The sequence below is a fragment of the Engystomops pustulosus genome, chromosome 5 (assembly GCF_040894005.1).
Source record: "Engystomops pustulosus chromosome 5, aEngPut4.maternal, whole genome shotgun sequence".
In the NCBI taxonomy this organism is placed as follows: Eukaryota; Metazoa; Chordata; class Amphibia; order Anura; family Leptodactylidae; genus Engystomops; species Engystomops pustulosus.
In genome coordinates, this window is record NC_092415.1 from 43,185,932 (window position 1) to 43,210,100 (window position 24,169).

At 41.8% G+C, this 24,169-nt stretch overlaps 1 protein-coding gene across 4 annotated transcripts; it reads left to right on the forward strand.

Moving 5' to 3' along the window:
• Positions 1-866: 866 nt before the first annotated feature.
• On the forward strand, positions 867-24,113 carry PPP1R42 (protein phosphatase 1 regulatory subunit 42). Of its 4 annotated transcripts, none has more exons than XM_072151781.1 (9): positions 868-1,016; positions 3,029-3,230; positions 7,317-7,483; positions 10,841-10,979; positions 11,395-11,511; positions 14,164-14,281; positions 14,992-15,120; positions 16,237-16,408; positions 23,748-24,113. In XM_072151781.1, exons 2-9 carry the CDS (start codon positions 3,099-3,101, stop codon positions 23,830-23,832), a joined length of 1,059 nt encoding a protein of 352 aa, XP_072007882.1. In that variant the 5' UTR covers positions 868-1,016; positions 3,029-3,098; the 3' UTR covers positions 23,833-24,113. The 4 variants fall into 4 exon arrangements, with proteins under 4 accessions (XP_072007885.1, XP_072007882.1, XP_072007884.1 ...); XM_072151783.1 differs by having other exon boundaries at positions 11,398-11,511; XM_072151782.1 differs by having other exon boundaries at positions 927-1,026.
• Positions 24,114-24,169: the final 56 nt, after the last annotated feature.

Sequence of the window (24,169 nt, forward strand, 5' to 3'; positions counted from 1 at the left end):
CTAATAAAGTGGCCGGTGAGTGTATAAGCCAACCCGAATATAAGCCGAGGTCCCTAATTTTACCACCAAAAACTGGGAAAACCCTATTGACTTGAGTATAAGCTGAAGGTGGGAAATGCATTGGTGCCAGTTTCCTTTAGTATATAGTCAGTAAGCCCCCAGTAGTATGCAGCAAGCCAGCCCCCCAGTTTGCCCAGCCCTTTTAAAAAAAAAAGAAATCCTGATTATCTGTCCAGTTTTGTCATTTTGCGGGTAAGAAGGGACTTCCTGAATAATATAACATTTTGATGCTTGGAGTCCCATCCCTTGCACTGTGGTTGGTCTGTAATATTTGGTCAGCTGACAGGGTTGTATGAAGCAGCAGTGAATAGGGCAGAGCAGTGACCTGTGTGGTGGGGAGAAGCAGGATGACATAATGCGCTTCTCTGCTCCTTTTTCTATCGGTTTGTTAAGGAAATTACGGAAACAGTTTAGCGCAGTTGTTTACGCATCTCCCAAGTTGTGCATTTTTCTCAGGGAGCCCGGAGCATTGAGGTCTCCTAGTTTTAGGAAGCCTCCTGGACTTTTCAGGAGAGTAAGTCATAGAAATGACACATGACTCCTCAGTCACAGGCTCCTGATGGAGGAATATGCATCCACCTCACACATGAAACTACCCCACAGAACACAGAAAACAATGACCCCAGGGGTTCAGGACAGGATGCAGGACCCACAGAGGAGGTCCTAATGAGAGGGGTCCTCTCCTCTCTTGCATCCTGTGGGTGCCGGAGCATCGTCTGCCCCGCACTGCCACCTGCTGGCCGCTATACTGATATCTCCTGTGAAGGAGACCTGGGGGAGGATGTGTAGTGGCGGCCGCTGTCCGGTCACATTGTGCTGCGGCTGTAACTGGCAGCGCCGGTAATACAGTGCACAGCGCTGCTGGGGGTGTTTGGGAGTGCGCATGCGCAGTATGTTTGTCTCCATAGCAACCAACGCCGATCCCGGCGGTGTACACAGCGAGCACCGGGCAGGAGGTGAGTGACGGTATGTAGCAGTGTGCAGGGGGAGTGTGACCCCTATGACTCACTAACCCCCACCCACCTAATAAGAATGTGCCCCTCACTGCCCCCTTTTAATAGTGTGCCCCTCACTGACCCCATTTATAATATTGAGGCCCTTAACCCCTTAACGACCTGGCCCTTTTGCGTTTTCATTTTTCACTCCCCACCTTCAAAAATCTATAACTTTTCTATTTTTCCATTTTCTGCGTAACAAATTGCACTTCATAGTGATAATATTTAATATTCCATGCTGTGTACTGGGAAGCGGGAAAAATTTCCAAATGCAGTGAAATTGGTAAAAAAAAACGCATTTGTGCCGTATTCTTGTGGGCTTGGATTTTACGGATTTCACTGTATGCCCCAAATGACAGGTCTACTTTATTCTTTGGGTCGGTGCGATCACGGGGAGACAAAATTTATATAGGTTTTATAATGTTTTCATACATTTTACAAAAATTAAAACCTCCTGTACAAAAATGTTTTTGGAATTTTGCCATCTTTTGGCACTAATAACTTTTTTATACTTTGGTGTACAGAGATTTGGGAGATGTGTTTTTTGCAGATTTTGATGACGTTTACAATGTAATCACTTTTAGGACTGTACGACCTTTTGATCACTTTTTATAGAATTTTTAATTTTTTTTTAATGGCACCGGGTGGCACCGATCGTGGGTGTTACCGGTAAGCCTTTGTTGCAATATGCAGCGAAGACTTACCGGCTATGGAGAGCGCTCAGCCTGTGAGTCCTCTGCATGTACCCGCGCCCGGCATGTGACGTAGTATTACATCACATGTTGGTAAGGGGTTAAAATATTGTGCCCCTCACTGCCCCCCTTAAAATACTGTGTCCTTCACTGATTATCCCCTCTCCCTGACCCCTTTTATAACAGTGTGCGCCTCACTGTCCCCCTTATAATACTGTGTGCCTCACTGCCCCCCCCCCTTATAATACTGTGCCCCTCACTGCCCCCTCACTGTGCCCTGGGTGAGCACTCGGCTGTCTGTAAGAGGCCTAGCCTGGGTGAGATAAGTATGCTGGGCTAGATGAGGAGAGCATGGCACATGTGCAGGGCCGTTCAGTCTTAGTGCAGTCAGCGGCAGAGAAAGGTTCAGGTGGTGGATTAAAGCCACCGGACAGGCAGGATAGAATTATAATGACAATAATCACTAGTAAATAATGTTGAAGCTCTTCAGCACTTGTAGCACTTTCTGCTTTCATATATCATGCAGTGTCTCCATTATAGTGACTTTCCCTGTCACAGCTGTCAATGATGATAAATTCATGTCTTCCGATATTGAGAAATCGGCTACTGAACGGCAGGCAAACCTTACATTGATTGTATGCTGTGAAATGTTGCTGACATAACTTCTTAGAGTTAAGTTGTACTACGGGGACCAGGTACAAGGACACGGACAAGACAGTGAGCCCTAATATGATACTACAAATCTCACCATCCCTGCTTACTGGAAACCACCCTAAATGGTGGCCAGTAACTGGACAACAATCCCTCCCTATGCCATAGTGCAAAACGTGTAGACAAGGACAGAACAATACAAATGGAAAGAATAGTCACCAAAGCCGGGAATGAAGTACAAAATCACAAGTACAGAAGAGAAGTCTGAATGAGAGCCAAGGTCAAGATACCAGGAACAAAATGAGCGTCTAACCAGGTGTGCAGCTAGCTATGATTACGTGATCTAAGAGTCAGGCCTCCATAGTGATTGGGCCAGAACTCAGAGATCCAAACAGAACAGGAAGCAGGTAAGTATCGTGAGGAGCTGTCAATCACGATAATGATGTGTTGTGCTAAAGCCACATAGATATAATAGGCGCCTCATCAGCCACATACCAGGGACAGCGGATGAAGCTGACACAGATGTTACATTAACATTGACATTTTGAATAGGGAACAAGTACAGTTTAGGGATGAATATAAAGCCTATAGTAAATACTATCATATATTCTTATTGTCTTGTCTCTGCAGGGCAATGATGAACCAGATATCTTAGCAACGCTCTCCATTTCCAAGGTCTATTGTTTCTGCAATAGTAATTATGGTGCGTCTGACACTGGATCTCATCGCACGGAACAACAATCACCTCCGCAACAGGAAAGATGAAACCATCACTCAGTATCTGAAAAGGATCACTCATGTGAATTTTTCTAATAAACACATTGATTGTCTTGTAAGTACAAAATATCTCATATCTATCTACAGTCATGGCCAAAAGTTTTGAGAATGACACAAATATTATATTTTCACATGATCTGTTGCCCTCTGGTTTGTCAGATGTTTTTATCACATACAGAAATACAAGTGGAATCATATTATGAGTAACAAAAGCTTTTATTGAAAGTTAGAGTTATTGCGGCAAGTCAATATTTGCAGTGCTGACCCTTCTTCTTCAGGACCTCCTGCAATTCTCCCTGGCAGCTCTCAATCAACCTCTGGACCAAATTCTGACTGATAGCCGTCCATTCTTGCACAATCAATGCTTGCATTTTGTCACAATTTGTTGGTTTTTGTTTGTCTACCCGTCTCTTGATAATTGACCACAAGTTCACAATGGGGAGTTTCCAGGTCACGGACCCAAAATCTCTATGTTTTGTTCTATAAGCCATTTAGTTATCACCTTTGCTTTATGGCAAGGTGCTCCATCATGCTGGAAAAGGCATTGTTGATCACCAAACTGCTCTTGGACGGTTGGGAGAAGTTGCTCTTGGAGGACATTCTGATATCATTCTTTATTCAAGGATGTGTTTTTAGGTAAGACTGTGAGAGAGCCGCTTCCCTTGGCTGAGAAGCAGCCCCATACATGAATGGTTGCAGGAGGCTTTACAGTTGGCATGAGACAAGACTGGTGGTATCGCTCACCTTGTCTTCTCCCAACAAGCTGTTCTCCAGATGTTCCAAACAATCGGAAAGGAGATTCATCAGAGAAAATGACTTTACCCCAGTCCTCAGCAGTCTACTCCCTGTACCTTTTGCAGAATATCTGCAGAATGTCTGTCCCTGAGAAGTGGCTTCTTTGCTGCCCTCCTTGACACCAGGCCTTGCTCCAAGAGTCTCCGCCTCACAGTGCGTGCAGATGCACTCACACCTGCCTTATGCCATTCCTGAGCAAGCTCTGCACTGCTGGTAGACCGATCCCGAAGCTGATACCCTTTTTAAGAGACGGTCCTGGCGCTTGCTGGTCCTTCTAGGGCGCCCTGGAGCCTTTTTGGCAACAATGGAATCTCTCTCCTTGAATTCCTTGATGATGCAATAGATTGGTGACTGAGGTGCAATCTTTCTAGCTGCGATACTCTTCCCTGTTAGGCCAGTTTTGTGCAGTGCAATGATGACTGCACGTGTTTCTTTAGAGATAACCATGGTTAACAGAAGAGAAACAATGATGCCAAGCACCAGCCTCATTTTAAAGTGTCCAGTGGTGTGATTCTTACTTAATCATGACAGATTCCAGCCCTGTCCTCATCAACACCCACACCTGTGTTAGTGGATCAATCACTGAAACGATGTTGGCTGCTTAAAGGCAGGCCTGCAATGAAGTTGAAATGTGTTTTGGGGGAAAAAGTTAATTTTCTAGGCAAATATTGACTTTGCAATTAATTGCTTTTAAGCCGATCACTCTTTATAACATTCTGGAGTATATGCAAATTGCCATTATAAAACCTGATGCAGTAGACTTTGTAAAAATTAACATTTGTATCATTTTCAAAACTTTTGGCCATGACTGTATAGATCTATCTATCTCGTTATCATCTTATATCTATGAGCATTATCTTTCTATCTTGTATATATTTAGAAGTATCTCGAAAGCTTTCAGTGACTGTTGTGCAGTGATGAAATGTTGGCTTGACAGATGCGGCTGATCATTGGCCTCAGCAGCTACATGCCGGGCAGCTATCATCACCACTGAGGCCAATGAATGGTTGCAGCCTCTGTAGTTATTCTGCACATCATCATTATCATCAGATAAAACAGTTTTATCAGTTATATCTCCCCATCTTGTTACAACAATTTTGCTTTTTGGGCATTTAAAAAAAAGCTGACAATGAATGACTTGATTATATGTCTGAGCAGTTTTTTATTGATTTATCTTTTATTACAATGAAAGGGGCATTTGTCATCACTGTAAATGAAGGCATTGTGCAGTAAGTAGAAATCCCATACAATTATAGATATGTGTGGCGTGTTTACGTGCCGGTGGTGTCACTCTTGTAGCTTTTGCAGGCTCATGCTCCCATGACATGTCAACTTTCACTTTGCCTTCACATTACATTACATTGACATGTTAACGTTTCATGCTGTCCCACAGTTTAGTCAGTAATTGGTGCGTTCACCTTGGCTTGTTCACCTCTGTCAGCAGAGTTTTTCCTGCTAGTTCTGTGATTTTACCCAAGTTAATGAAGTAGTTTAGACATTGTCTTAGGAGACTGTCCACATTGTGTGTCAGGTGACATTTAATACTTTCATAGACATCGGCTGTGCTGCACTGCTTATAGTGGGAGTATAATATACAAGTCAGATGTAATGGAAAGCATTAAACACAAATTTAACGTTCCACTATTACATATATCCAGTTCATCTAGGCTGCTTGATCTATACGTCATCTATCTAATTGACAGCAACTTGTCAATTCCATCCTGTCTTTAGGGATATGACACCAAATATGCAGTTTTTTTAATTAACCTTTATATTTGTATCACAGGTTCACATGCCGTTTTTTTGTATATACTCAGCGTAAAAGTCAGAAAAGCTCCTAGAATACGTATCCCACTGCCACACCCCTGCCAATGCATCGGCAGGCTTGTAGTTGCGAATAGCGCCCCCTCCAGGTCAGGAGCTGTTAGGGGAACTGATGATCTCTCTAGGGTGTTTCATCACTGCTGCCTGGTCAGGCAACAGTTAACATTGTGATACGTGACTGTCCAATGATATTCTTGTAATACAAGCTGGAAGGTGATTGGAGGGGTGCTACCACCTGACCACGAAGTATTTAAAGGAAACCTACCACCACGGATCTACCTATTAAGGTGTATAACTTAAACTTTATTGCCCTAATTTGCAAATTTTCTAAAGAAGCTACTGGGGCGTGAAATAGCCGGAACGGCACGGCTACTCCACACCCCAGTAGCCTCTTTGATCCTACCCGATATCTTCGTCCTACCTCGCCCGTGAAGCCGGAGTTCTGGGCATACACAGTAGCTCCGGCTTCGGAGCAGTGATCATGCAGCCGCGGGCCTGCGTACAGTGCTGATTTTGTGTGTAGTAATCTCCTGGTATCCTGTGTGGCAATCAGGTAGGGACAGCTGGGTCTCTACCTGTGACTGAATACAATCTGCATCTGTCACCTTTTCTCTTTGTTTTAGTAACTAATCATTCTTCAATTGGATCATCTTTGTTGTTCCTCTGTAATTCTTCCTAGAAATGTATGAAGAAATTGACAGCTGGGTGTTACCAGTTAGTGGTGTGTCCCAACACATTCACATTGTCCAATTAGTGTGGACATGTAGACTGTGAATGGAGACTCAGTTACAAGGTTAAAGGGAACCTGTCACCAGGGACCACATTTTTCACTAAAGACAGGTTGCAGAAGTTTATGACACCTGCAATGCAAATCTGCTTTTCTGCCTTTTCTAAGAATTTGCATTACAATATAATTGTGTGTTATAACTTACCTTGCACCCTGACAAAATCCTGGGGTAGTCACAGATGCTGGACTTTGGTATGGATGCATTTAAAAAAACAACACGTGGCGTGTCTGTGTTACTAACTCCTCAGAGCTTGGCCCCCACCTTTGTGCTCCTGTACAGCTCCTACCTCCTGCTCCTTCTCAGAGCCTGGTCAGCTGACATCAGTGGGAGAAGGAGGAGCTGTACAGGAGCACAAAGATGGAGACAGCCTCCAACTCAGACAAGTCACATGTTGTTTTTTGAAATACATCCAAACCAAAGCCCAACCCCTGTGACTAGCCCAGGATTTTGTCAGGATGCAAGAGTAAGTTATAACACACAATTATATTGTAATGCAAATGCTTAGAAAAGACAGAGAGGCATTTTTGCACTGCAGGTGTAAGGGGCTTCTGCAGCCTGTCTTTAGTGAAAATTAGGTCCTTGGTGACAGGTTCCCTTCAAACAACCATTACATGGGATACATTTAGGAGACTGTCAGGACATGTTATTTTAATAAAAAAAAACGCTAAGGTGCAGTATTTGGGAATTGGACAAGAACAATTTCCACTTTATTTAAACCCATTATATCTTTTCAGGACGACCTATCTGCTTGTAGAAATCTCACAGTCCTATATCTGTATGACAATAACATCAGAGAAATAAGAAGTCTCGGATTCCTAACAAGTCTGACTCACCTTTACCTCCAGAATAATTGCATATCCTGCATAGACAGTCTCAGTGGGCTGAAACGACTGGAGAAGCTGTAAGTACAACCCATTGCTTGTTGATAAATATCTATTCTTTGCCATTTTTTCTAAGTGTAGTTTATGGAAATTATTTTTATGGAAGATCAGAATCTGCACCGTCACTTCTACAATCACCAAATTTTGCACAGCCGCTCTCTGTGACTTGGGCAACATCATGGACCTTTCGTTTTTGAGCTTAAATTTTCATCCCACGCTTTCCAATATACACTTATTAACCCCTTCATGACCGCCCCATGTAAATATACGGCAGCTTTTACTGTGACAGATTGCAGAACAGATGTAAATTTACGTCATGACAGTGCCTAACTTCAAACGGCTATATCTCGTGAACCCTGGCACCTAGAAACACAAATCTGGTGTCAAATTAAACAGGAGAATCTTCCCTTTAATATGTTTCACAGAACTGGAGATAGACAATTTTAAATTTGTACTAAAAATTACATTTTTATGTAGAGCTTGTTATTGCCGATTGTAACTTTAAAAATGGATATCTCCAGTTCTGGTAGGCATCCATACACAATACAATTAAAGGGGAGACTCTCCTATTCAATATGTCACAGAATTTTGTTTCTAGGTGCTAGGTGTTTCTAGAGCGTATCCAAGGGTTCTGAACATATAGGCGTTGAAGTGTGCCACCTTCCCGACGATCAGCATGCAGACTATAGAAGGAGCTGCAGAAAATACTTTCACTCTCATTATTGCAGAAGTACATGCACCCTCTGCATCTGTAAATGAACCTGGGAAAGGATGATGGAATAATGCTGTACATATTTATAACATACTTTGTTAAAAGTTACTACTTAAAAAAAAAAAAAAAAAACTTTAATTGGAAAAGTTTGTAGTCAATTATTGGCAGATTTTAAAAATGTAATTATTAAAACTATTGTATCTAGATAAAGTCTTACATGTCTTGAAAAAACTACCGTATATTCCGGCGTATAAGATGACCTGGTGTATAAGACGACCCCCCCTACTTTCCTGTTTAAAATAGAGTTTAAGATATATTCGCCGTATAAGACTACCCCTTTTCCAACGCATACAAAACACCGGTAAAAATTTAAAAAAAAACAGATTTGAATTTAACATGGTCCTTTTTTTAATGTAAATTCTTATGACATGCAGGTATATAGCAGGAAAACTGTCGCTCATAAACATAAGGCATACAACAACATTACCATTACAGCACAGCCCCCAGTAGTATACAGCACTGCCCCCAGTAGTATACAGCCTGCCCCCAGTAGTATACAGCCAGCCCCCAGTAGTATACAGCACAGCCCCCAGTAGTATACCGCACTGCCCCCAGCAGTATACCGCACTGCCCCCAGTAGTATACAGCACTGCCCCCAGTAGTATACAGCACAGCCCCCAGTAGTATATAGCACAGCCCCCAGTAGTATATAGCACAGCCCCCAGTAGTATACAGCACTGCCCCCAGTAGTATACAGCACTGCCCCCAGTAGTATACAGCACTGCCCCCAGTAGTATACAGCACAGCTCCCAGTAGTATACAGCACAGCCCCCAGTAGTATATAGCACAGCCCCCAGTAGTATACAGCACTGCCCCCAGTAGTATACAGCACTGCCCCCAGTAGTATACAGCACAGCTCCCAGTAGTATACAGCACAGCCCCCAGTAGTATATAGCACAGCCCCCAGTAGTATACAGCACTGCCCCCAGTAGTATACAGCACTGCCCCCAGTAATATCCAGCCAGCCCAGCATTAATAGAAAATAATAAACTTATATACTCACCCTCCGGTGGCCCCGACCTGCAGCGCTGCTCCCCCGATGTCCGCGTGGGTCCTTTTCTGGCTTCGCGCCCGTCTTCTGTCTTCACTAACTTCGTGCCGGGCGCCGCCATTGTTCTCCCCTATACGGCGCCTAGTATGACACGCCGCTGCTGACGTCATACTAGGCGCCGCCGCGGGGAAAAGCATGGCGGCGCCCAGCAGAAGAAAGAAGACTGCGCGGAAGACGATCCGCGCGGACATCGGGGCCAACGGAGGGTAAGTATGCACCCCGATGTCTTTTTGAGGCTGCCGGCAGCTTTTTGATGCTGCCGGCAGCCATCGCTGTGCAAACACCCGCGATCGGTGCTAGCACCGATCGCGGGTGTTACCGGTAAGCCTTTGCTGCAATATGCAGCAAAGACTTACCGGCTATGGAGAGGGCTCAGCCCGTGAGCCCTCTCCATGCACCGGGACCCGCCGTATAAGACGATTACCGGCGTATAAGACGACCCCAGAGAAGACAGAAGATTTTTCTGTCTTCAAAAGTCGTCTTATACGCCGGTATATACGGTAAGTTAAATTTGTTATGACATGTAAAGCTTTTGCCAGAGATATCGTCATTTAAAGAAGTGCATAGCAGAACGTCAAAAATTGACATGGTCTTTTTGGCATCAATGACCATTGGTACTGAAAGGGTTAACCACCACATACAGGAGCCACTGGGGCAGATTTACTTACCCGGCCCATTCACGATCCAGCGGTGCATTCTGTGCGGTGGATTCGGGTCTTCCAGAGATTCACTAAGGCAATTCCTCCAACGTCCACCAGATGTTGCTGCTGCGCTGAAGTTCCCCGAGGTCCGCCGGAATGCGATCCGATCGCATGCGCCAAAAACATGGGGCAATTCAGGGAAAACCGGCGCAAATCGGAAATATTCGGGTAACACGTCGGGAAAACGTGAATCCGGCCCTTAGTAAATGACCCCCATTGTCTACTGCTGCTGTGGCAGTTACAAGCTGAGCCGTGATTGGTTACTATTTAGCCACAGGTCATTAATATGAGCTCTGAGCATTAATTGGTTACTATAGGCAAAGCGTATAAGACAGCTTATGTGTGAGGTAATATGGATAGAGATATAGAGAGACAGAAAGAGACAAAGAGATTAAGGGACTGTCAAAGAGAGAGACAGTCTGAGAGAGAGTTCTATATATGTATAGAGAGAGAGAAAATGTTTTTTGTTAACCCATCATATTTTGGTTTAGCTAAGAGCAGTTATTTACTATACTGGGTAACGTTGGGATCTACAGGTCATGTCATCAATATCTGGTTGACGGGAATATAATATCTGTGATATAAACAGCAAAGATTCTGCTTTATCTGTAGGTAGGTAGACAAATGTATGTCACATATACTACATTACTGTTTTTAAAAAAAAGTTCAGATTTCTTTCCATTTAGGATATGTTCTCACAGTGATGGTAAGACAAATAGCGCCTGTCCACCTGTTTTATCCCTTTCGTACTTTCTGAAGTTGACAAAACCTGAATAATGTAGTAAGACTGTTATTGGGTTGTGTATTGTCCATTTTACTACACCTGTTAATACAGAATTTTTTTTCTCCACAGGTATTTAGGTGGGAATTATCTCACTGTCATTGAGGGACTGGAAGGTCTTGAGGAATTGAGAGAACTGCATATTGAGAGCCAGAAGATTCCTCCAGGAGAAAAGTTATTGTTTGATCCTAGAACACTTCATTCCTTATCTGTTAGTATCAGTGTCCTGTTTTTAGTCACTATAGATATCCTGCAAATGAATGCGGTTATGTATGCCAGCCTCTGTATGTGTACAGATGCTCAGTGTTAATAACATGTCGGCAGTTGTGCACCTGCTGCAGCATACAACTGCTGCTGTAGCAGGTGTTCGGTTGCTGATGCCACGTCTTTGTAAAGAGGCAGTGACAGGAGGCAAATTGTTGTACAAGAAAGGGGTGAATATAGCAGGTGTGCTATTTAAAAAAAATAACCTTCCCTGCGGCCCTACGTTTTAAAAATCCTGATCCTGGACAACACCTTTAATAACAGATATGGAGAGGGGTTGGCTTCCTAAAATTAATTAAGTTAAATATTTCCTGCAATTAAGTTAAATACTAATCTGTAATAATCTGTTTTTTTTTTCTAAGAAGTCACTGTCCGTATTGAATATCAGCAATAATAGTATTGATGAACTGAAGGAGCTTTCAGTTTTAGGAAACATATCGCAACTTGTAGCTGTGGACAATCATCTCAATGATATTAAGGTGGGTGTTTGTTTTTGTTCAACATCTCGGTTTGGAATTCATAGTAAATAATTATTGGGTCATTTTAAGGTGCGTTTTGTATGTCTATGATCATGGAGTATATATGAAAGGTAAATAATTGAGTGCTGCATGCTGCTAGGGGTGTATGATACGTCTTAAATTAGTTATTGCTCCAACATGATTATGCAACATGCAACAATAGTGCTGTGTTTCCCACCAAGGTGACAAACAACACAGTGAAATTGGTAATAACCCGATATCAATAAATTAGGGTTAATCAGACGCTGCTGGTGTCTGTCATTTAAATAGGTAGTTTCACTATAGATCTTGTGGTTAAAGACTTCCTGTGGTAGGGAATAAGTGTCTGATTGTTTGGGTTTCACCCACAGAGACACTCACCAATCTCTCTTTGATTAAAAGATACCGGACAATGGTTGGTTATTTCCGGGCACATGGAGATGAATTGAGCACTGTACATACATGTCCATCTTTCCTAGGGGTCATACCCTCACTCTCCTAGGGATGCGGGTCCTAGAGTTCATACGCACACCTCTGTAGGGAAGGGGTTCCTAGAGATCATACCCTCACCCTCCAAGGCATGCATGTCCTAGAGATCATATCCTCACTTTCTCAGGAATGCGGGCCCTAGAGATCACATCCTCACCCTGCTATGGATGGGGGTCCTAGAGATCATATCCTCATCCTGTTATGGATGGGGGTCCTAGAGATCATATCCTCACCCTGCTATGGATGGGGGTCCTAGAGATCATATCCTCTCCCTGCTATGGATGGAGGTCCTAGAGATCATATCTTTACTTTCTCAGGAATGCGGGCCCTAGAGATCATATCCTCACCCTGCTATGGATGGGGGTCCTAGAGATCATATCCTCACCATGCTATGGATGGGGGTCCTAGAGATCATATCCTCATCCTGCTATGGATGGGGGTCCTAGAGATCATATCCTCATCCTGTTATGGATGGGGGTCCTAGAGATCATATCCTCTCCCTGCTATGGATGGAGGTCCTAGAGATCATATCCTCATCCTGCTATGGATAGGGGTCCTAGAGATCATACCCTCAACCTACTAATGATGGGGGTCCTAGAGATCATATCCTCATCCTGCTATGGATAGGGGTCCTAGAGATCATACCCTCAACCTACTAATGATGGGGGTCCTAGAGATCATAACCTCACCTTGCTATGGATCGGGGTCCTAGAGATCGTACCCTCAACCTACTAGTGATGGGGGTCCTAGAGGTCATACCCTGACTGTAAATGGAGTAAATAGGGGTTATTTATCATACGCCTCTTTATGTATCTGGCAGGGGCCCTCGCAGGCCGCACCAAACCCCCAATGTGTCTATAGAGGAAAAACCCTTAAAAACCGAACATAGAACTAATGAAAGCAAGAATGAAGTTATTGCAGCGTTCTCTAAGTGGATTTATCATCATTATGACCTTAATGTATTCAACCTCTGCCCAGTATTGATTATTGGAAGAACATAATCAAAACGATGAATTCATTTACCTCTGTCTTAGTTAGAGCCAAGATGAACGATATAGATTTTCTTTTTCCACAGAGATTATGATAAGCCGTCACACGGGTGACAAATTGCCGTCTGAAGTCCTAGTTAGTGATCCGAGTTAAACATCTCCGATAAAAATGATGTCCCATTGTTCAGATACAAGTTCATAAATGGACAGTGCTAACAATGAGAAGGCTACGGCCAGTGTTACATCCCTCGTGGATGGCCTATGATCTCTCTGTAACGTCTGAGTGATGGCCTGACATGATCATTTATCAAGTAGAAGAAGGAGCCGGTCCCTCTAGTAATAGTTATTGAAAGGCTGGAAAGTGAGAGCACTTTATTAGAGACAGGAAGGCAATAAACAAGTAGAGCGTATCCAAAGAAGTAATCATATTTCACCGCAGGATTAGACCGTTCTAAGATAAACATACACTGGGACCAGCATGTTCTGGGTCATTTATCAAGTGAGTAGCAAAAAAAAAGCAATATATTTATCAAAGACTGGTGCTACAAATTGTGCGTTTCTTTGTAATGTATCACTTTCTCCTTTCCCTGATGAACATTATTAATCTAAAAACCACAAAAAATAAACACTTATGCCCTAAGACGTTGTTTGAATATGTGTTATGGAAGTTAGAGTCAGGTCAGCAAGCAGTGACATACGAGGGGGATTTAGCAAAGATGTTTTGGGCCAGTCAGCCGGGGAAGCAAGAAGTCACAAATTTTGGCAACCTCCTAAGTTTGAGACTTTTGGCTTCTGTTGCTCATTTTGAAATTGCCATAGAAAGAAGAGGGCAGGATTAGGGAGCAGCGGATTGGTCACTGTATGTTTTGTATATGTAGAGTAAATGATAATATACATTTCAGGGTTTCTTTTGCAGAGATTGACAAACATTTGCCTTTTTTTGAATGGAACATTTTAATGGGAAACGAGAAGGTGGGTGATGACATTGCAATGAAAATGATTCCATTGTGACATCAAGGATATTGTATTTCCTTGTACTCTTCCAGGTTGGGCCTCTGTGTTGTAATATAGAGAATTCCCAACTTCTGTTATGACTTCATGTAACATGTTATAGTAGAGATGTCTGCTAAGACCGTCTGTATACTTCTTTCCCTAGGATCTGGAATTTGTTCTGAGGAAATGGCCTCGGCTCTGGAGGATGGACCTCACGGGAAATCCAATCTGTCAGAAACCAAAGTACAGAGATAAAGTTATAGTCATCTCTAAGACTCTAGGTAATTTCATACATTTTTATCTTATTTATTTAAAAAAAATTTTGGCTTGGTAAATAAATGACAGTAAAATATGTTAGTAATAGAAATAATACTATAAGAATACATTGGTTTAATTACTTTACTACAGCGATATGTCATAGTTTACTTGCTATATATCAGTGATGGTGAACTTTTTAGCGGCCGAGTGCCCAAAAAGCAACCCTAAAGCCCCCTTAGTTATTGCGAGGTGACAACCGAAATTAAAGCAGTAACTTATTGCTCCCTGTTCTTCAACAATCATATTGGCCTCCTGAGGACAGCAACACAGTAGAAAGATGGAAAATTTGCTTTGTTGTAGCTTCTTTCCTGTGTCCCTCTGTACACAGAGAATCATGGGGCCAGCAGAAGGTCCTCCAAAGATAATTTGTCCCTGTCTACTCATCCTCCCTCTTCCTACAGTCCCTAGTAACGAAGTAAGTATCAAAATATGACTAAAAGCAGCATCTTTTTAGTTGCTTGGAACTGCAGATGGATTCTATGATTCCTGTCTGGTGTGAGTGCCACCTCTGGCACCCGTGCCATAGGTTCGCCACCACTGCTATATTTTATGCTCTATAGGGAACCTGTTTTCCATAGCAGCAACATAAGTTTAATCTTTACCATTCTTTACTCTGTGATTATATATGTACTGATGCATATGTATCATTGCTACATGTACCTCTTTATAACAGAAATCCTGGACGGTAAAGAAATCAAGGAAATGGCCAGGCAGTTCTTATTAAACTGGAAAGCCTCAAAGGATGCCAGGAAGAAAAGCAAAGAAGAGAATACGGCCGACCGATTAGTGTTTCAGCAATTGTGTAAGCTGTGTAATATAATAAGAAATCACTACATATATAGAAACATATTTCTGGACATAAGATGTCATGTTTCTATTGGCTTTTATACTTTCGCGTATGCTACAGTCTTTGTTACTATCCATTGACCATTAATACATTTTTAAAAAGGAGTCTTCACGGTCCTAGTTAATTCCAAAAGTAAAAACTGCATTACTTAGGGTTTCATTACCTTTCCAAATATATCTTCAGTTTCCCAATGATCTGTTATTGTAGAGGAAATTCCATTTTTATCTCTATGCAAATGAGATTCTCAGTGCAATGGGTAGTCATGGTCATGTCTACCCGTGCGTCTGTTTTCTTCTATCAATGATGGAGAACACTACCCAGAACCAACCTTTACACTATGATTGGCATCCATTACACGTCCCCATTCATGGAACACAGAGAAGATACGGCAAGTAAAGATAAAACTAAAAGTTTCTATAAAATGACAAATCACTGAGAAACAGGGAAGGTATGTCTGAAAATCTTAGCAACTACCATAAAAATATATAAGTTACAGAAATAGAGGGAGGTACACTGTATCCTTAACTTTTTACATCTGTGGAAGTTATAAAAAGAGCAAACAGATTGCATTGTACGTAGAACACCTTGGACATGTTTCATACAAGTACAATATATCCTGGGTAAAGGGAATCTGTCAGAGAGTTATATTCCAGGATTGTAGCAGGATTGTGCATTTTGTAGCGCTGTACTGCTGCACAGCCCCTCCCCCATGAGTAACTCTTGTAGGATTCAAACAGGAGCTACTCCAGCAGGAGGAGGGGCTGTGCAGCAGCAGAGTAAAAAAAATCTTACATACAAGTTCACCAGAGTCACCAGCTCCTAGTCCAGCTACAATCCTGCAATATAAATGCATTTTTTCAATACAGCTGCTACTAACATACACAAAAGTATGGTTACACAGCTTTCCAGGGCTGCTACCTAACACTGTCAACAATTTTGTGTAGTAAATATTATCATAATACTATATTTTTTTAGTAAAACGCTTTGCGATTTAATTTAAATATCTAAACTGTAATACATAGGCTAGAATTATCTGATTTAACAGCTTTATTTAATCTTTATTGTTTACAGATGGTTTTGACCATCCCCAAGCCATCCTGCCCACCCAGTATCAGAATCAGAAATACATAGAAAAGGACAAACCAAAGTACTTTCTTATGGCTCAGATGCCAAGTGATCCCAAACCAAGTCACCTCCAGAAAACACTGGCAAAGAGAACCATTGATATTAGTGAAGATATACGGTAAGCTATAGACTCTCTTATATTTTTAACATGTTGTACTTTTGTTTTCAATGAATAAGGCCAGGTTTACATCTCTAGTTGTCTTTTTCAAGCATGTGTAAGTGACTGAAGCTCTACATGACAGACACCAACTGAGCCCAAAGGATACCACTGAGTATAATGGGGTCGATTAGATTACACTGGGGCGTCCATCATTTTGCCAGAATCCATTTTTTTGGAAGAATTTGCAATGGAGGTTCCAAACTAATTCTGCTATGCATATGTGTACATGGCATGCTATCAGTTTTAAAGGGAACCTGTCACCACACACGCCCCCCTCAGCCCACAAACAGTATGTACTTTGGACGTCCCCTGGAGGTCCTTCTTTGCAGGATGCCTTAGAAATCCACTGTTATTCTTTTGTAAGATGCATTTAAGGAGGTGGGGTTGCATGACCAGGCACTCCCGCCTTCTGATCGCTTTTTGCTACCATCCTTCATGCCTACAATCCAGGTAATATCCCTTCTCCCGTTGCATAGTGGAGCACGGACATGCATAGAGGAAGTGTTTAACACAAGCTGAGGGTGGGCTGTGTCGAGGACCATTTGTTATATTCCCCCTGCAATAGACAAAACAGATTAAATAGACAATAGATTAAAACTTACGGGTTTGCTCCATCCTATTAACCTACCAACGGAGGTCAGTCCCCTGTACCATTGACACCTAGGAAAATATGCAACGTTTTCCAGGATGGGATAAGGCAGCTCCCTTGACATCATGCATGACCTACAAGACACCTTATGACATGATGAGGGATTAAAACCAAACCAGCATATCTATTCCAGAAGGACTCCCAACTGTATACAGCACTGTTTTGACCTGATTGGGTCTCCTCAGAACAGTGTAGGGAACTGGTTTGGCTGGGTGAGAGGCTTGTGACTAGGGTCAGGAACTCTTACTTTGAGGCTTATATTGAGACTTCCGGATCAGCATACAGTGTGGTCGAAACCTGGAAGTCCATGTGCTATGGAGCAGATCGGGGGACTTGCAATCGCCCGTTCTGCTGATTGCAGGGAGTCTAAACTACATAAAATGTGGATAGAGGATAAATATAATTAAAGAGGACCTGTCACCAGATTTTGCCCCCCACCCCACCCTTGACTAACAATGCCTGTTGATAAAGGGTTACAAGTCCTCCCTATATCACCTACAATTAGCTGCCAGTGGGGCCCTGTACCTTAATTACAGCCATTTTTCTGATATGCAAATTAGCTTTTCTGACCCATCTCTGGCAGCCTGAGAGAGGAGAAGAGTCAGAGATACCAGTGAACCACGCCCCATTATTCTGACTGACAGCTCTGTGTCTCTTCAAATCACTACCCTGCCTCCTTGTACTGAGGGACTGTCTGCTAATATTCAGCTCTAATATTAATATATAAAGCTCTATGTACAGATGGGAAATATTGTTTCAATTTTGTTACACAGTGCCTTGTGTTACATAAATGACATCTGACCAGTGAAATCATCGCAGGTCATTCAGCCTTCAAAGAATAGCAAACTGTACACCATGCATGTATCTGACCACATGAAATCACAACAGCCTCCATGGAGGATGGGGAGGAGTAGAAGTCCATGGAGGTTGCTGTGACTTCATGTGGTCACATACATGCATGGGGTACAGTTTGCTATTATTAAGAGGCTGAAGTACCTGAGATGATGTCACTCTGGTCACATGACATGAACTGTGACCAGTAAGGAAGCATAAGGCATGGGGAGGAGTAGATGGGAGGGGCTGGATGAGTAGGACACGCCCCCCTCTGATGCCAGGTAATATAAGATAAAAAGTGATTTCTGTGGCTGTAAGCAAAACTATTTTTAGCTAAAAGAAGGGGGTCAGTCAGTGAATAGAGCTCTATAGGAACCTGTCACTGGCTGTATATGAGCAAATGTGGTGACTGCTTCCCTTTAAAGGCACAACCCCTGTCTGTTTTTCTGTTTAATCTCTATGTTTTAATATGGCCATGTTTCAATTTGTCCTGTATTGCTGAGATACCCTACACTACAGAAGCAAAAACAACTTCTACAAATTTTCTGAAAAATTACATATTTCTGTATTTCTAGACTAGTCTTCCTTCTTATTTTCTTGGACTTTCCTAGACATAGGTTTGAAGTGTGTGTGAGAACGTAGAACTTTACCATGTCACGCTCCACTGCTTTAACTCAATGCCTACATGGGATCTCTTCCAAAAGCTTTTCTTCCTGGAGAATATATGTAAATATTCCGTTTTTTTGTGGCTTTGAGTGATAGGTGGAAGGGAATTTCAGCATAATTAGGGTTTTTTTTTTCCAGTAGTGAATATATCACCATATGACAAGAGTTGTGAGCAGCTCCTATTGGTATATGGCAGGACTCGATGCTGTGTATATTCAGCCCCTTCCTCTTTACATTATTTAAACTGCTAGTCCGAGGTTACACAGTGATGACATCGCTGAAGCCTCTTTACAGCTCTGCACTGTATTTATTTAGTCGGTGATGATAAATGAAAGTAATATTGTGTAAACTATAAGGGTCGGGACTAACTACAAGTTCTACGCCGGAGCGCAGAACACCCTTTTCTGATTTCTAGTTGATTTTTGTTGCTTCAATGGCTAATACATGGAACTAATGAGCCATAAAGTTTGTGTTTTCCTCTGTGTTGGGGAGACATTTTTGATGCTGCTTACAAGTGTATTATGTCTCATGACTTGTATTTCGCCTGTGTATGTGGGTACATATCCTTTTTTATGTCTGATTTTGCAAAGCATAAATTACTATTTCAGAACAAAGTACCACAAAGTTTTTACAAGGACAGGAGCTGCCAAACACAATAGAACTAAGCTCTTGTACTTACCCTAAGACACTACTATACAGCTTTTGGTCATTATGATTCTTTAATCCTCTGCTATATTTGGGGTATGAGTCACTTTAACCAACTCCTTATGTGTTATAGTTTTGAGATCATCACTGATCGCCAGGCCTCAGGGACAGCTACCTTTTTTATTGTTACACCTCTGTAATAAGTTAGATGATCCATTTATGGGCCTCGGATGATCTCTTTCTTTTTTTGGGGGGTAGATTTTTGTCAAAATAAACCTTCACCATTAAAAATTTTTTACAGAAACCGACGAACAAAGTTTGCTTAAATAGCATATGTCAGTGATGGCGAACCTTTTAGAGCCTGAGTGCCCAAATTTTAACCAAAAGCCACTTATTTATTGCAAAGTGCCAGCACAGCAACTTATTTCTCCTTGTTCTTTGACAACTTTCAATCGTTCAGCTTCCTAAAAACACCAACGCAGTTGAAAGGAGGAGGGCAAATTCATATATCATGGTTGGAAGATTCTGCAGGAAGATTATTTGAATCCTGTCTGGTGAACTTCATGCTGGGGTGATGGCCAGGGTGCCCACAGAGAGGGCTCCGAGTGCCGCCTCTGGCACCAGTGCCATAGGTTCGCCACCACTGGCATATGTCATTCATTGACTAGAATAGCTCAATATATAAGCTTATGATGTTGGTCAACTGTAAACCTGCAATTCCACTGCAGCTAACTTTAAAGGGGTTATGCCATTTTAGGAAGTTATCCCACTCCACAGGATAGGGGATAACTTCCTAGTCGGCAAGGATCTCACAGCTAGGATCCACACTGATCATGAGAACGGGACCTCAAGTCCCCAATTAGGGAAATGGGGATTCAATTTTTACTAGTAGGTGCAGCAGCATGTGTTCATGCTGTTCCATTTCATTATATGAGAGTGCACAGAGATTACTGAGCACAGCACTATGATCTCTCCAGCCTCTCCCATTGAACTGGATGGAGTGGCGTGGCACATGCTTGTCCTGCTGCTCCACCCACTATTAAAAACTGGATCCCTTTTTTCCCTGATCGAGGACTTGGGGTCCTATTCTCATGATCAGTGGGAGACCTAGCTCAACAATTAGGAATTTATCCCCAAACCTGTCAATGGAGAATAACTTGCTAAGTTAGGACTACCCCTATAATCAGTAATAGAGGAACCTCCACATGCTGGATACATTGTGAGGCAGGGTAGCCTGCGCAAGGAAAGTAGTGTACATGAGGGCAGGAATACCCTCCCACTACCTACTCTGCTGACAATCACGGCCCCCTTTACACCCCTAGTCGCCCGCTTGCTATGGAGTGGTATAAGGGGGGAAATTGGCAAACAAGCCCTGACAAATGTGCCCTGCAGTTCTTTTTCCCCTAACCAATCATAGAGCCCAACAAAATTTTGGTGAAAAGATGTGTAAAAAGAGTAAGCTTTGAGAAACCTCTATAGTAAACTTATTCATTTTGGAATCTGCTCAAGTCCATGATATAATCGTTACTGTCGTTTACAGAGCTCGGCCATGACTTGGTAAAACACTTGATCACTGCCGTCTGTTAGCGCAGAGGAAATTTGCATTGTGGTTGGAGGAATATATAAAAATATTAGTAGGTTCAATGAGAATCTCTGTGAATGTGGAACAGTTTATCATTGTGACAGGTAGATGTGGCAGAGCATATGCATCTATTTTACATGCATACATATGACTGGCACCTGGATTATTCACTGTACGTCTTTTTGATACCTTTGTCTCTTGGTATTAATCAAAGATTGGGGCATAAAAGTTCTTTTCTATGGAGTAGATTCATGAGGAACAATAATGTAGTGTTTAGCCTCATTACATATTAAATATGCTTAATACAGCTGACTGGTGACGTTTCCTGACTCCTGCTACTGTAACGTAATGTCACAAATTAAAATGGTATAAATGAATTATAAATTATGCATCACACAGCTAGATGTACAGGGCTTAGACCTCGGGGTACACTGTCTTTATTCACTACGAATCAGAGCCTGAATTTCAATTCATTTACTTTGGAGATGAATTTATTTCAAGTGGTTGGAAACAAATGAAAGAAAGATAAAAAGAATACGTCCATTGGGGCTGATTTATGATAAAATACCGCTCCACATTTATCAAGGGTTTAAGACCGTTTTACAACAAAATGGGAGTGACGTCTGAAAGGGGGTGTGGCTTCGGGGGAAAATGACAGTGCGCCAAAAATTATACAAATGCACCAGTTAGCAGCGTAAACTAAGCAAACTAATAAGAGATGCAGTTTTATCACCCAGCATGAGACACTATGATAAATCCCTGCTGTAGGACCTATGGAGTCTTCTTTTTTCCCTAAAGTTTGGCTCTTAGTCTGGGTGTGAAATTATATCATTTTTGTGCCTCATGGCAGCTTTCTGTCCTCTAATAAAAGTGCCAATACTGCACATATAAGCAACCGAACTTGTCCATGAAGCCTCAGGGCTCTTCCACACTGGCCTTGTTTTTCACATCCGTGGTTTTGACCGTTTCCTTACTGAGCTGTTGTTTTCAGTGGGTGTTTTTCACATTTCAGTTGTTTTCCACTGATCCGTGGTTTTGAAACCTGGCCCGTTTTTTTTTATCATGGATGCGGATCACAGTAGGCAATAGAATTCTATGGGACCGGAAAAAAGAAAACTGACGACAGGTCCGTTTTCTTTCCACCGATGAGTCTGGGAAGCCAAGTGTTATGTTTTCTATCTAGTTTTCTTTATTTTTTCGGAGAAGGAAAAAATGGAAGCAAAACAGAAACAAGATGCAGCACACACGCCAATGTGAATCCACCCTTAGAGGAAGGCGACATGGTTTGATGGTTGTAAATTTCATCAGTAATAGAGGAGAATAGAATGCAGTAGGGAAAGAAAGAAGCTGGCAAAGGATGGATAATGCTCGAGGGAACTTTTAGCTGTTGCAATAGTATTAAAAGTGGATTCTTAAGCTGATTAATTATGGGATTTGCTAAAATAATTCAGGCCCCACATTTAATTTTTTTGTAATTTTTAAAATTATTCCAATGATAATGACAATATATGTATAAAAAAAATGGATATAAATATCCCCCCAGACTCCAGCCACACCTGCTTTGAGAAGAAAAACACAGCAGAGAGTAGAAAAGAAAAAAAATGGAGTTCACACTTCTGCAAAACTTTCATTATCTGTTGGTAACTACCGTATATACTCAAGTATAAGCCATCTAGACTATAAGCCTGGGCACCTAATTTTGCCACACAAAAAAATTAGAAAACTTATTGACTTCAGTATAAGCCTTGGAACTACTCATTAATAAAATGTCCAGCAGCAGCCTCCCCTCATCAATAAAATGTCCAGCAGAGGCCCCCTTTATGATTAAATGTTCAGCAGAGCCCCCCTTTAAAGTAAAAATGTCCTGATTAATTCATGGTAGATGATTTTTATTTACCTCCCTGTCCCGTCTCTGTGTGTAGTAAGCTTTATTCCTTATAACTTTGGATGGCAGCATTTATGTGAAAAAAACGTTTATAACATATGCAAATTAGCCCGCGGTGCTCTGCAGAGCACCACCAGGCTCCGCTGTAGTATACCTTATTCCCGCCTCTATATTGACGTCACAGACTCTCTTTTCAAATCTCACAAGATTTTCACATCTTACATCTGCCGGCTTGCTACCCAGCGCAAGATTTGAAAAGAGAGAACACTCCGTCCTGAGGTGTGAATAAATTATGTTACGGTGGAGCCTGAAGAGCACTACAGGCTAATTTGCATATGTACAGTAATAAACAGAGAGGTAAGTATAGTTCTAGGGGGAGATTTATCATCATGGTGCTCGTGCACCAGTGTAAGATGAAATCCTCACCCCTGTGGCGCCAGATAGCAAACGGCTTAGGCCTCCTGATGTATCCGGTGGGGTGGCTGCACTGCGTAACTTCAATTGTAAAAACTTTCCCATAGAACGTATTTTAATTTTATTCCATTTAACCAAATTATTTAAAGTGTCTTTTATGTGTATTTTTCTTTATATTATTGTCTACCTGAAAAAAAATATACACAAATTCTGTATTTAGTATTAAAAGCCTCAAAACAGGCCAGATCAACGTCACACCAAACAATAGCCGCTATGTGTTTCTCTATGTTAGAGAACAATAGCCTAATTGGCAATGAGAAATACATGTGCAATTAAAGAAAGAAAAAGTATCATGATTTTTTTTTTTTTACAGGAAATACATATTTTTAGTGTCAGTTTAGAAATATGAATTGCTGCTTGCTAAGACCTGTCTACAGATTTCTATTCAATAAATAAATCTGCCTTACAGACTCCAAAGTGTCTTGACATGTATTGTGAGAAAGATTAATTGGAGGCTATGGCTGTAATACTAATTTGTCATTAGCATCAGACGTTTGTCTGTTTATTGTTTCAGTCCAGTGTAATTGTGTTTGTAATATTGTGGTTTGTTTTGTCATTACAGACAATTAGCTGTAAAGGATCCTACGAGCTCACTGCCTGGACAAGACGTTCTCGAGCCACACCTACACAGCCAAGTAGTTCTCTAAGCACAAAAAGAAGGGTCTGCATTCCCATGTAATGCTACATTAATCATCTCTAGCCAGATCTTCACTAAAACAGCCAGCTAGCTCACTGAGATCTCTGCAAACACACTCAATCGAGCAGGCCTACAGTCTGCATCTACTTTTTAGGACAGCTCTTTACATAGGATTTGTTTTAAAAATTGCTTCCAATAAGGGTCGCGCTTACCTTATATTTTGCACAAAAGGTGACCCCAGAGCTCCTAAATGTGCTAAAACAAAATGAAATAAATAAAATGTGGATTTTATTATTGTTTTTTTTAGTGATTACTGTATTGTCAAGTGTCACTATTGTGTTGCATTC